Source organism: Symphalangus syndactylus, chromosome 14 (assembly GCF_028878055.3).
Source record: "Symphalangus syndactylus isolate Jambi chromosome 14, NHGRI_mSymSyn1-v2.1_pri, whole genome shotgun sequence".
NCBI lineage: Eukaryota > Metazoa > Chordata > Mammalia > Primates > Hylobatidae > Symphalangus > Symphalangus syndactylus.
The window spans coordinates 65,451,843-65,466,098 of NC_072436.2; the positions used below are offsets into that span (position 1 = coordinate 65,451,843).

Consider the following 14,256-nt stretch of genomic DNA (forward strand, 5'->3'; position numbering starts at 1 on the left):
AAAAAAAAAAATTCTGAACAAGAGGCAAATCCTTAGAGCTAGGCAGCCACTGGTTCCCCGGGCTGTGGGGAGGGGCCGTGGGAGTGACTGCTTAATGGGAATGGGGCTTCTATTTGGGATGATGGAAGTGTCCTTAAATTCCATTGTGGTGATGGTCGTAAAACCCTGTAAATATACTAACATTCATTTAATTATACACTTAAAATAGGTGAATATTAGGATATATGAATTCTATCTCAATAAAACTTTTAAGAAATGTTTACTCAAACATTTAAAAATTTAGGACAAACTATTGATACATTTATTTAACAATTAGGACACACTGTTGATACATTTATTTAACAATATGGGCGAATATCAGAATAGTTTTCCTAGATGAAAGAAGCCAGGCAAAACAGAGTATAGACTGTACTTTCTTTTATGTAACATTCTAGAAAATACTATCCAATCTGTACTGATGGAAAGTAGATGGGTGGTTGCCTGGAGCCCCAGGGGCAGGGAGGGATGGGAGGGGCAGCTGGGAGAGATAACAAAGGAGAACCTTTGGGGGTGGCGGGTGTGTTTATTTCTTGATTGTGGTGATCTGGGTTTCCCATGTGTCTTTTACTTTTTTTTTATATTTCTTTCTTTCTTTTGAGACGGAGTCTCGCTCTGTCGCCAGGCTGGAGTGCAGTGGTGTGATCTTGGCTCACTGCAACCTCCACCTTCCGGGTTCAAGTGATTCTCCTGCTTCAGCCTCCCAAGTAGCTAGGACTACAGGCGCTCATCACCACATCCGGCTATTTTTCTGTTTTTAGTAGAGACAGGTTTCACTGTGTTGGCCAGGCTGGTCTTGAACTCCTGACCTCAAGTGATCTGCTCGCCTTGACTGCCGAAAGTGCTGGGATTACAGGCGTGAGCCACCACACCCAGCCTCCCATGTGTGTCTTTATGTTCGAATTTATTGAATTGTACCCTTTTAATATGTGCAGTTTATTGCATGTTGATTATTATATTATTTATACCTCTGTAAAGCTGTTTAAAAAGAGTCAATCTGGATGCTGAGTGGAAATGGCTTGGAGGGGTGAGAACTGGAAGTTGAGGAGTCAGTGGAGGTGGTTGCAGCCACTCAGTGGGAGATGACTCAGTTTGACTGGGGTGAGGTCTGTGGAGAGAGGCGGGTAGATGACGTGTGCTTTGGTGGGACCCATAAGACCTGGGGATGGATCTGATATTGGGGGTGGAATAAAGGTAGGAAAAATAGGTGATTTTTAGGTGTTTTGCTTGAGCAGAGCTCTGTCTTTATCATCTCTGTTTATCTAAAATAGACTAGGAACTGAGGGAAGACTCGGGGAGGGACACGCTTTAGGAGTAGGGGATCACATGTCCCACATTGGAAATCCTGTGTGAGGTGTGTGAGGCATCCAGGTGGGTGGAAACTTGGTGCTGGGAGAGGTTGGGACGCATCAGCATGCACATAGTGTTTAAAGCAGGAGTGCAGGCTGAGAGCTCCCGAGGGCCTAGACCCAACCTGGAGAGGCCAGGAGAGGAATAGACGGGGAGTCTGGGCCAGGTGGCTGGCGGGGATCAGGAGGCCAGGAGCGCAGGCTAGGACCCAGGATAGGGGAGCCCAGGAGAGCTGGCATGACCAGCTGGGCTGAGTACCTGTGGGTGAGGATGGTGAGATGGGCATTGGACAGAGGGACACGAGGGTCTTTGGTGACAAGGAGCAATTTCTGTGGAGTGAAGGGGCAGGCCCAGTCTAGAGTGGATTGAAGCAGGAGCAGGAGGCGAGGGAGTGGAGTCGGCGGGTGGAGGCAGCTTGTCGGGGACATGCTGCTTCGAAGGGAGCAGCTGGAGGGTGGGGGTCAAGGCTGTGTGTGTATATATCTAAGGCGGAAGTGCCAGCACACGTTTGAATGAGGAGTCATGGAGGAGGATGGCAAGCGGGCATTCAGGAGGTGCCAGCACGCGTTTGAATGAGGATCGTGGAGGAGTTTGGGAGGTTCCAGCACGCGTTTGAATGAGGATCGTGGAGGAGGATAGCAAGCGGATATTGCAGGGCATAGTGTCCGTGAAGGGCAGAGGGGGAGGATCCAGGGCACAGGTGGAGCCCAGGAGAGGGGAGTGTTGTGGCTTCCTCCTATGCAGCAGGAAAGGAGGAAAAAGTGAGCCCGGCGGCAGGCGAGTCTCCAGATCCATGATGAGGTAGGCTTGAGGTGGCTTCTCACCCACAAGAAGGTTGAGGAAATGGGGCGGGTGTGTCCTGGCTGTGCCCAGAGCACCAGAGAGGGCATTGGAGAGAGCTGCCAGGCAGCTGCAGGCCCTGGCTTGGTGTCAGGAATTGAAGGTGAAACAAGTCCAACTGATGATGTGAATTTTCTTCTCCAGCAACATTCAGTTGCTTGGGTGCAGGTGGGAGCAGTGGGATAGCTGGGCTCCTTCAGGGCCTGGCGAGACAGGCCTGGGTGGAGGATGAGAAGCACCAGCAGAGGATGGCAGCGAAGGCTGCGCCCCAGCTGGATGAAGGCAGGCCGCCAAGCTGGGATGAGGAGGGTGTCTCCACGAGGCTGAAGAGTTGAGTGCAGGATGAGAGAACGCATTTGCTGAAGCGTCGTGGGTGGTGGCCAGGGAGGCAAAGCCTGAGAGAAGGATTCGGGGGGGATGTGATTCCAAGCTCTGGGGGTGCCAATAGGAGAGGTATTGGAGGTTGGGTGTTTGGAGGTGGGGAGGGTTAGGAACTGAGCGACAAGGTGTTGGATCTGTACCTGTGCACACACATATATGTGGACATGTGTGTGTCAAGTCACCGAGGATGGTGATAGAGCAGGAGTGAAGAGGATGGTGAGCCAGCGAGCAGGGTGCATAAGGGACAGTAACTGGCAATGGTAGGTAACAGTGGCTAGGAAGGGCTGCAGGGGTGTGCTGTAGGGTGTGGGCATTGGCATCAGAGATCTGGAAGGAGCAGTGGAGAAGGCAGACGCCGCCCTCACCTGCCATCTCTGAAGTCTTGGGGGGGTGAGGAAGAGGCAGCTCTCACTCAGAGGCGAGTTGGAGAGGTGCGCCCTTTGTGTGAGGCCAGTTTTGGTTGGGGCAGGAGTGAGGATGCTGGGGAGAGGCTGAGTCTTTAGGAGAGGGGATGGCGTGGTTGGTGGAGGTAGTGCCAAGTATCAGGTAATGAGAGGGCACACCCTGTGCCCAGGGACCCAGGAGTCTTACCTCTGCCTGTCGGGGGACGCGTTTGCCAGAGAGAAAGTGTCAGCAAAGTGCCGTCTTCCAGAGGCTCAGCAAGATGCGCAGGAGGCACAGGCTCCAGTGGCGAACGCCAGGCTCATGAGGGTGTTTGGGACCAGGTGGCCCCATTAGTGAGGTCTGGGACCCTGTGAGCACGAGGGCGCAGGCACCTGGGAGGCTGTTTGGGTCAGCTCTCCCATGGAGCTGCGAGCCTGGGGATGTTGCGCTCCTCACACGGAGCCAAGCCAAGTCTGTCTTTCAGGGACTCGATCACTGCAGGGCTCAGCCCGGCATGGAGTAGGCTCCTTCTCTGTGTTCCCCAAGCCAGGGGACTTGCACGCCAGAATCCTTCTTCCTCATGGATTTCTCGACTTACCACTCTGCATTGCAGGAGGCTCTCCAGTCAGATGTCCAGCCCAGAGCTGGCTGCCCATGGTCAGGGTAGGGTCATGTGGCTGCCCAGGGCCATGGGATAGGGCAGACATGTGAGGCCGACGCCTCTGGTGTGGAGATAGTACAGGGGAGTGGGTCTCCCACAGCAGGGGAAGGGTTCAGACTCAGAGGGTCTAGCCCTGTGAAGGCAGGGCAGGTGGTGAAGACCTCGGGGTGGTGAAGTCGTGGGGCTGCAGGCTCAATCTCCTTTCTCTTGTTGACAGCACTGACGTCTTCATCTGCACAAGCCCCATCAAGATGTTCAAGTACTGTCCCTATGAGAAGGTAAGGTGTGCATCTGTTCAGCTGGGCCCTTACCCCATGCATCACAGGTGAGGGGTATGGGGCTCAGCCTGCCCATGGAAAGGGGATGGACCCTCACAGCACTCCCCAACCTCTGTGACAGCGGCTGCTGCTCCCTAAGGCCCTCTCCAGCCCCAGCCTGAGGCTCTAGATGGGGCCTCTTATGACGCAGGTTCTCCAGGAGGGATGCCTTTCACTGTGTCAGGTTAGCCTGGCCCAGAGCAGCCCTTTGAAGGGTGAGAACCGTGCCTGGGGAGGGCCTGGAGGCACATGGATGCATTAACATGAAAAGTCTTAAAAAGGTGAGGTGGGTAAAGTTCATTTTGCTATATACTCACTTTATTATCTTTATTGGAAAGAATTAGAATTGCATGAAATTGAGACCTTTCTGGAAATTGGGAACTTGCAGTTGCCAAACCCAGAGGAAAGGTCTGTGGCCCTGGAGGAGGGCACTCATGCCGGAGGGGTCAGGGCCGGCCCTCCTTGGGGACGTCGGAGCAGCTCTTCCCGAGCTGAGGAAGGCAAGATCTTCAGTCCAGAGCCCCTCCTGCTCTGGAAGTGTCAAACCTTCAGGCATGAGTTCTTTCATGTTCTTCACATGACCTTTCCGCTCTGGATTCCCTTTTCTGTTGAGACAGAGTTTCACTCTTGTTGTCACCCAGGCTGGAGTGCAATGGCATGATCTTGGCTCACTGCCAAGATCACTGGGTTCAAGCAATTCTCCTGTCGCAGCCTCCTGAGTAGCTGGGATTACAAGTGCCCACCACCACATCCAGGTAATTTTTTTTTGTATTTTTAGTAGAAATGGGGTTTTGCCATGTTGGCCAGGCTGGTCTCGAACTCCTGAGCTCAGGTGATCTCAGGTGATCTGCCTGCTTCAGCCTCCCAAAGTGCTGGCATTATAGGTGTGAGCCACCGTGCCTGGCCTGGATTCCATATTTAAATGAAATTCATGGTCAGGCGCGGTGGCTCACGCCTGTAATCCCAGCACTCTGGGAGGCCGATGCAGGTGGGTCACCTGAGGCTGGGAGTTCAAGACCAGCCTGGCCATCATGGTGAAACACCATCTCTACTAAAAATACGAAAATCAGCTGGATGTAGTGGTTCATGCCTGTAGTCCCAGCTACTCGGGAGGCTGAGGCATGAGAATTGCTTGAACCCGGGAGGTGGAGGTTGTAGTGAGCTGAGATGGTGCCACTGTACTCCAGCCTGGGTGACAGAGCGAGACTGTCCCCCCACAAAAAAACTTAATAATAAAAAAAAGAAATTCACACATTCAGCCAACATAGTGTGCCCTCTGTGTGCTCAGTTGGAATCACACTTGCTGAACAGTTGCTCTGGCATTATGTGGGTGCTTGGTGCCCACTGTTTCATCATGTCCTCATGACACCCTGACATAGATGACAGGGTTCCCTAGTTACCCTGACATCCCTCGTGTTTTTAGAGAGTGGGTCTTGTTCTGTCACCCAGGCTGGAGTACAGTGGCCACTCACAGGTGCCATGCCGGCTCACTGCAGCCTCGAACTCCTGGGCTCAAGTGATCCTCCCACCTCAGCCTCCTGAGTAGCTGGGAACACAGGCGCACACCACGCACCACGCACCACCATGGCTGGCTTTCGCTGACCCCCTTTTAACATGCTAGGAGCACGAGTTCAGTTATACTCAGGAGAGAGGAGTATCTTACCTGCAGCCAGTCAACGTGGATTCAGAGTGAGGGCCAGGCCCACTGTTTCTGGTTGAGCAGTGATCCCAAAGTGAGTCCTCAGACCAGAGTCAGCATCCCTTGGAGACTCCTTAGGAGTGGACATTTTCAGCCCCACCCTACACCTTCTGAATCAGACACTCTGGGAGTAGCAATGTGGGCCTGATGAGCTCGCCAGGTGATTCTTATATACCCTCAAGTTTAAGGATGGCAAGACTGGAGTTTCACTGGGTGGCCACAGTGGTTGACCAGCAGTTGTGGGAGTGAGTTGAACAACATGGCCTCATTCATCTGTTCCTGGGGATTTAGATACCGTCTTTGTGCCAGCTGTCCCACCTGTGTTTCCTTGGCCCGGGACTGCCCTCTGAGCTCCAGACACTCAGACCCAATGTATCTGTCCCTGGGTTGCTGGTTTCCTTGTGCATGTCCTTCCTTCCCTCCTAGTGGATGGCAGTGCTGTCTGGTGGCCTCAGGTCAGAAATCAGGGGCCGTCCTGATGATGTCTTCCTCTAAGCCCTCACTTCTAGCCTGTTGGTGAGTCCCATGTCCTGTGGGACCGATTTTGAAAACGCGCCTGGCACCTGTCTGCTTCTCTCTCTTCTCATTGCCAGCACCTTGGCATTTACTCCCAGTACAGCTAACGGGGCTTCCTAAACTGCCTGCTCCTTTCAGTTCCATGCAGGCTGACAAGGCCTCTCACACAGCAGATCATGGCAGCTCCTGACTTGAAACTTTTGAATGGTTTCCCTTTAAAAACCACATACACCCTCCTGAGCATGACCTGCAGGGCCTGCCTGCCTCTCCACCCACTGTGCCCTCCTCTGTGTGTGCTTCTCCAGCAGCTTTTGGCTTGGAATGTTCTCCTCCCACCCCCAGGCCTGGTGCCTTCTTGTCCACGAGGCCTTGGCCCAGAAGTCTCCCCACATTTCGTGACCGTCATATTAAAGTGTATTCTTTCTCCATGTTGTTTTTTGGATAACACTTCCCACCACTTGAAATGGGTTTGTGTTTTCGTCTGTGGCTTGTTCTTGGTCCATCTCCTGACTGGGCTGGGACCTGTGCAGGCTGGGCTCTCACCCTCCTGCCCACTGTCAAGCCCAGCACCCCGCGCAGGGTGGCACGCTGGCAGGACTCAGCGTTTGTTGTTAAATGAGTAGATTCATTTGTCCAACAGAGTTATTAAACACCTGCGAATAACAGTGCTTGCCATTCATTTGACACCTTTGATACGCCAGGCAATGTCCCTTTATTCTCGCTTTTGAGGTTTACAACAGCTGCCTGTGAAACAAGAAAACTCTTCTGATTTGACAGATGAAGAAACTGAGGCTCAGAGGGATGAGGCAGCTCATTTACCAGGTCTGACGCTTGGCCAGCCAGTGAGGCCTTCTCCGGGTCTGCCTGTCAAGAGCCTGTGCCCACCGCCAGTGTGTTCCCGTGGAGGTAGCGTGCATTCACTGGAGAGGATTTGGAAACAGCGCGCATTTAAGAGGAAAGGGATGTCAGGACCCCAGTCACAGCAACATCAACAGGCTCTGGCTCACTTGAACAAAGGCAGGACTGATTAGAAGGATATTGCTTTGCTCAGGGAATCAAAGGGGAAGCCCGAGGAAGCAGGCCTCAGGCTGCAGGGGCAGAGTCTGCAGACCATCTCTCCAGCAAACAGCTCAAGACGCTGGAGCGCCCTTTCTCCATCCTTGGGTTTCATTGCCCAAGATTCCTAGTCCCCAGGAGAGGGAGGCCCATCAGCTGAGCTTGGGTCGCACACCCAGCCTTGGGTGCCCTGAGGGACTGTCCTAAAAGGCTGCAACTTGTGGCAGAGGCGTGGCTTCCCAGAAGAGTTAAGATGCTGTTGCCAGAAGAAGGGGCACACTAATGGTGGATGTCCTGATCAAACTAAACGAAAGAGCAAAGGCAACAAGAATCCATATCTACAATCCCACCACCTGGAGAAAGATGCTGTTAGCACTTTGATCTGTTTCTTTCTAGTTTTTTATGGGGGAGTGGGGGAGACAGGGTCTCACTATGTCACCCAGGCTGGAGTGCAGTGGTGCGATCTTGGCTTACTGCAACATCCACCTCCCAAGTTCAAGCGATTCTCCTGCCTCAGCCTCCTGAGTAGTTGGGATTACAGGTGCGCACCACCACATCTGGCTAATTTTTTTTGTATTTTTAGTAGAAACAGGGTTTCATCATGTTGGCCAGGCTGGTCTCAAGCTCCTGACCTCGTGATCCACCCACCTTGGCCTCCCAGAGTGCTAGGATTACAGGTGAGCCACCGCACCCAGCCCTCGTTTTTCTTTGATGCGTATTAAATATAATACATGTATTTTAACAAACCTTTCATCCAACATAGTTATCCTTTTCTGCTTATTAATATATTTTTAGCCTTTTTTCTGTCATCAAACACTTCAGAAACATGATTTTTTTTTTTTTTTTTTTTTTTTTTGAGACAGGGTCCAGCTCTGTGGCCCAGGCTGACGTGCAGTGACACGATCTTGGCTCACTGCAACCTCCGCCTCCTGAGTTTAAGTGATTCTCGTGCCTCAGCCTCCCAAGCAGCTGGGACGACAAGTGTGTGTCACCATGCCTGGCTAATTTTTTATATTTTTGTTTTGTTTTGTTTGAGACAGAGTCCCACTCTGTCACCCAGGCTGGAATGCAGTGGTGCAATCTCAGCTCACTTCAACCTCCACCTCCCGGGTTCAAGTGATTATCCTGCCCCAGCCTCCTAAGTAGCTGGGATTACAGGTGCATGCCACCATGACCAGCTAATTTTTGTATTTTTAGTAGAGACAGGGTTTCGCTATGTTGGTCAGGCTGGTCTCAAACTCCTGACCTTGTGATCCACCCACCTCGGTCTCCCAAATGCTGGGATTACAGGCGTGAGCCACAACGCCCGGCCAATTTTTTGTATTTTTAGTAGTGATGGGGTTTCACCATGTTGGCCAGGCTGGTCTCAAACTCCTAGCCTCAAAGTAGTCTGCCCACCTCGGTCTCCCAAAGTGCTGGGATTACAGTTGTGAGCCACTATGCCCAGCCAGAAACATGATTGTTAATAGCTGAAGACGTCTTGTGAGTAAGCCTTTGTATGGTCATGTTCTTAGGGTGAATTCCAAGAAATACAATTCCTGGGTCACGCGAGGAAAGGTAGGGTTCGGGTATATCTCACATAGAAAGTTGTATTCATTTCCACTGTACCAGCCTTGGGCAGGGTCCTTTCCTCCTGCCGGGGGCTAGGCTGGGCCACATAGGGTCAGTCAATAGAGGAAGCGGGCCACTGAACAAACACGAAGACGGGAAAGTGCGCAGCAGATTTGAGGAATTCAGGGTGAATTTTTTTGGCTGGTGGCTACAGGGGCTGGTTGGGCTGGGTGAAATGGATTGGTTTATCCAAATCTCCCAGCTGTCCTCATGGTTTAGCCACACCACCACCTTTAACCCTAGAACTAAGACAAGGGGAGAAGTGTGGGGGAGAAGTGAGTAATGTGAAGGTTGCTCCAAGCACCCCCTCGCCCACCGTTTGTGCCCCTCCCACCCCTAGAGACTGGTACTTCTTCCCTGGCTGAGGGCAGGCAGGTATTAATGGTTCCTCTGTTCCATGCCTGGGGGAGGCAAGGAAGGCTGGAGATGGGTCCAGGGCACATCTGCACAGGACAGAGGTCTCCTCCACGTTAGCCCTGGTCTAGGCTTAGGTCCCAGGGCACTCACAGTTCCTTCCCTAGCTCCTGTCCACTGAGTAAGATCAGCTTTTGTTGCCAGAAGTGGAAACTTTTCTCCTTGGTTGATTTTCTTTCAAGACCCAGTCAGAGGATGGGAACCTGACTGCTGTGAGGTCTCTCACTTTATCACCACATGGAGGGAGTGGAATTGGGTTACCTTCAGGTTGCCAGAACCTTCTTTCTGGCTGGAAAGAAGGTTTCCCAACATTCTAAACCCAGATTGCTCAGTAATAGTTAACAATAGCCAAGCTGGTAGTATACATCTCCAAGGGCTTTCCTTGTAGTGATCCATTTAGCCTTCATAGTAGCCCTACAAAATAGGTATTTTTTTTTTTTTTTTTTTTTTTTTTGTAGATGGAGTCTCGCTCTATTGCTCAGGCTGGAGTGCAGTGGCGTGATCTCAGCTCACTGCAAGCTCTGTCACCCGGGTTCATGCCATTCTCCTGCCTCAGCCTCCCGAGTAGCTGGGACTACAGGTGCCTGCCACCACGCCCGGCTAATTTTTTTGTATTTTTAGTAGAGACGGGGTTTCACTGTGTTAGCCAGGATGGTCTCGATCTCCTGACCTTGTGATCTGCCCGCCTCGGCCTCCCAAAGTACTGGGATTATAGGCGTGAACCACTGCGCCTGGCCTCAAAATAGGTATTTTTGTTATCCCTGTTCTACAGATGGGCAGACTGAGGCACAGAGAGTTGACGCTCAGGGTCAGCGGCCAGAAAGTGGGGAGTCGGACTTCAGAGCCCATGCTCTGCTCCTCGGCCTCACTGCCTCTTCTTGGACTCCCTGACTCGAAACTTAAGCAGCATGACCTGTACCTTTTCACCCCCCAGAGAGATTTGAAAATCCATGGCAGATTCTTCATGAACAGGCATGGCATTTTACTCTGAGATTTTCCAGTTCAACAAGGGGAGTAATCAGAAGCCAAATTAAGGGAAGGGCTTGGGTATGAAGGGAAATGTGCTCTTCTGATTTGAAGTCTGGTTTCCAGATGACATGTCTGCCCGGTTCAATGTTGATTTTTAGAATAAATGTCAAAAATTCCCACTTCAGGCCGGGTACAGTGGCTCACGCTTGTAGTCCCACCACTTTGGGAGGCGGGCAGGAGGATCACTTGAACCCAGGAGTTCAAGACCTGCCTCGGCAACATCATGAGACCCCATCTCTACTAAAAAAAATTAGGCAGGCATGCTGATGTGTGCCTGTAGTTGCAGCATTTTGGGAAGCTGAAGTGGGAGGATTGCTTGAGCCTGGGAGGTCAAGGCTGCAGTGAGCTATGATCATGCCACTGCATTACAGCCTTAGTGACAGAGTAAGTCCCTGTCTCAAAAACAAAACAAAACAAAACCCACTTCTAGCCGGGTGCGGTGGTTCACACCTGTAATCCCAGCACTTTGGGAGGCTGAGGCGCACAGATCACGAGGTCAGGAGATCAAGACCATCTTGGCTAACATGGCCAAACCCCGTCTACTAAAAATACAAAAAATTAGCCGAGCGTGGTGGCGGGCGCCTATAGTCCCAGCTACTCGGGAGGCTGAGGCAGGAGAATGGCGTGAACCCGTGAGACAGAGGTTGCAGTGAGCTGAGATGGTGCCACTGCACTCCAGCCTGAGTGACAGAGCGAGACTCCGTCTCAAAAAAAAAAAAAAAAAAAAGACTCCGTCTCAAAAAAAAACCCACTCTAACCTGAAATAAAAACGTAGACTTTTTTTTTTTTTTTTTTTTTTTTTAGACAGAGTTTTGCTGTTGTTACCCAGGCTGGAATGCAATGGCACGATCTCAGCTCACTGCAACTTCTGCCTCCTGGGTTCAAGTGATTCCCCTGCCTCAACCTCCTGACTAGCTGGGATTACAGGCATCTGCCACCATGCCCAGCTAAATTTTATATTTTTTGTAGAGACGAGGTTTCACCACATTGGCCAGGCTGGTCTTGAACACTGTGCCTGGCCATTTTTTTTAACTTGAGATAATGAATTACATTTCTTTGCTTTCTTTTTTTTTTTTTTTCTTTTTTGAGACGGAGTCTCGCTTTGTCACCCAGGCTGGAGTGCAGTGGCATGATCTGGGCTCACTGAAAGCTCAGCCTCCTGAGTTCATGCCATTCTCCTGCCTCAGCCTCCCGAGTAGCTGGGACTACAGGCACATGCTACCACACCCGTCCAATTTTTTGTATTTTAGTAGAGACGGAGTTTCATCGTGTTGCCCAGGCTAGTCTTGAACTCCTGAGCTCAGGCAATCGCCTGCCTCAGCCTCCCAAAGTGCTAGGATTACAGGCGTGAGCCACTGTACCCGGCCTTCTTTGCATATTTTACATTGAATTTCCAATTGCTCCAGTACGTTTTCCAGTTACTCCCTGTAGGACTTATGCTAAAAGACTTGGCACTTTCTCTTGGCATGTAAAGAAACCCTAGGTTCTTTTGGGGATGGCACGGGGGCCACACTGCCAGCATTCAGGAGCTTGCCCTGGAGCTCCTGAACCCGTCTCACCCCTGCCATCTCAGTGGGGCTCATGGTGTTTTTCTTGGCGTGTTTCTGGCCCATACCAGTGTTTATTTTAAAAATTGTTCATGCTAATTGGCATGGAGTTTCTTTTGGGGTGATGAAAACATTCTGGAATTTAGGTAGTGGTAGTGGTTGCATAACGTTGTCAATACACTAAAGACCATTGAATTGTAGACTTTAAATTGGTGAATTTTATGATATGTGAATTACATTTCCAAAAAAAAAAATAAAATTGGCTGTTCAGATGGCTAATAATTCCAAAGCTAACTCACTCCTTCTAGTTAGATCTGGCCATTTCATCATTGTAATAGGGATTGTAGACAAAAGTGCATGATCCCTTTATTTATTTATGTAATTTTTTTTTTAAAGACAGGGTCTTGCTGTGTTGCCCAGGTGGATTGTAGTCGATTGATCATAGCTCACTGCAGCCTCTAACTCCTGGACCATCGTGCCTGGTCATAATACCTTTAAAGTGTCCTAGATCAAGCCATTCATTTTGAAAACCTCCAGTTTTATGGTATTATTTTTCTTTTTTTTTTTTTTTTTAAGACAGAGTCTTGCTCTGTCGCCCATGCTGGAGTGCAGTGGCGCGATCTCGGCTCACTGCAAGCTCCGCCTCCCGGGTTCACGCCATTCTCCTGCCTCAGCCTCTCCAAGTAGCTGGGACTACAGGCGCCCGCCACCACGCCCGGCTAATTTTTTTGTATTTTTAGTAGAGACGGGGTTTCACCGTGGTCTTGATCTCCTGACCTCATGATCCACCCGCCTCGGCCTCCCAAAGTGCTGGGATTATAAGCGTGAGCCACCGCGCCCGGCCTATTTTTCTTTTTCTTTTCTTTTTTTTTCTTTGAGATGGAGTCTCGCTGTGTCGCCCAAGCTGGAGTACAGTCGCGGGATCTCTGCTCACTGCAAGCTCCACCTCCTGGGTTCATGCCATTCTCCTGCCTCAGCCTCCCAAGTAGCTGGGACTACAGGCGCCCACCACCATGCCCGGCTAATTTTTTGTATTTTTAGTAGAGACAGGGTTTCAGTGTGTTAGCCAGGATGGTCTTGATTTCCTGACCTCGTGATCCGCCCACCTTGGCCTCCCAAAGTGCTAGCATTACAGGTGTGAGCCACCGCGCCGGCCTATGGTATTATTTTTCTAACAGTGTCATTCACCCAACTCCACACCTGCATACCCCACCCTCCTTGATTTAAGGCCTGTCTTGGGATCTGCTCATCTGAGTAGAGCAGGACTCTGTCCCTTCCAACATTTTGCCTGCCAGGGACCGTGTCTAGCTCATAGATCTCTATTTCTGATGTATGCATTTGGTCATGGGCCTGTGAGCCACGCGGAGCAGGAAGGGCAGGGAGGTGGGGTCGAGAGCTGCCAGCCATCTGCCCCTCTGATCTTTTCTAGCACTGTCCTCTGCCAGCATCCCCCTTTACTCCTGTGTCTTCTTGGTAATCACTGAACTCTTTGCTCTCGAGGTGGTTCATGGACTTCCTGCCTGCACTCCTAGGTCTTGGAGAGAGGGCCTCCCCTGGGAGTCCTGCCAGTAATTCTTTAGCTACATGTAGTTTTCGGTTCCATGGCAGGCATTTTTCCTGATTCTGGTTTAGAATGACAGCACCGCTTTATGCTTGGATACCTTTACATTCATCTGGGCTGAACTATTTTCTCCCCAGAGCTTTCAGGAACCAAAATGGTAATCAGGTGATGAGCAGCCCTTCTCCTTCCAAACTGCTGCTGTTAAACTGCTGCTGATAAACCTAACAGACCCTTGTCAGGCAAATCTGAGCTGAAGGCACAATGCCCCCACCAGTGTGCACATTATTATAGCTGATGAACCCACCTCAGCGCACCATGGTCACTCAGAGCCCATAGTTTACATCAGGGTTCACTTCTGGTATCCTGCGTTCTATGGTATTGATAATCAGGGAGGCTGTGCGTTGTGTGGGAGCGGAGGGTATATGGGAACTCTGTACCTCTGCTCAATTTTGCTGTAAACCTAAAATTGCTCTAAAAAGTAAAGTCTCTTAAAAAAAATCCACAGTGAATGAGAGTCCCTCTTGCTCCATATCCTTGGCAGCATTTGGTATTGGTAGGGCTCTGGATTTTGGCCATTCTCATAGGCATGTAGTGGTGTCTTATTGTTGTTTTAATTTGCATTTCCTTGATTAATGATACTGGACATCTTTTTAGGCAAGTAGCCCTTCGTTTATTTTCTGTAACGAAATGTTCAAGCCTTTTGCCTCGTTTCTCATTGAGTTGTTTGTGAGTTGTGAGAGTTCTTCAGATATGCTAGAAACAAGTTCTTTATCAGATAATGTGTTTTACAAATATTTTATCCCAGTCTGTGATTTGTATTTTAATTTTCTTTTTTGAGAGACAGGGTTTTGCTC

At 50.5% G+C, this 14,256-nt stretch overlaps 1 protein-coding gene across 2 annotated transcripts in view; it reads left to right on the plus strand.

The window, feature by feature from the left end:
* The window catches only part of NT5M (5',3'-nucleotidase, mitochondrial), a 44,305-nt gene that overhangs the window by 15,853 nt on the left and 14,196 nt on the right, over window positions 1-14,256 (plus strand). For both annotated transcript variants that reach the window (XM_055241098.2, XM_055241097.2), the window contains exon 3: window positions 3,870-3,930. In XM_055241098.2, coding sequence (XP_055097073.1) covers window positions 3,870-3,930 — 61 coding nt within the window. The remainder of the gene's footprint in view (window positions 1-3,869; window positions 3,931-14,256) is intronic.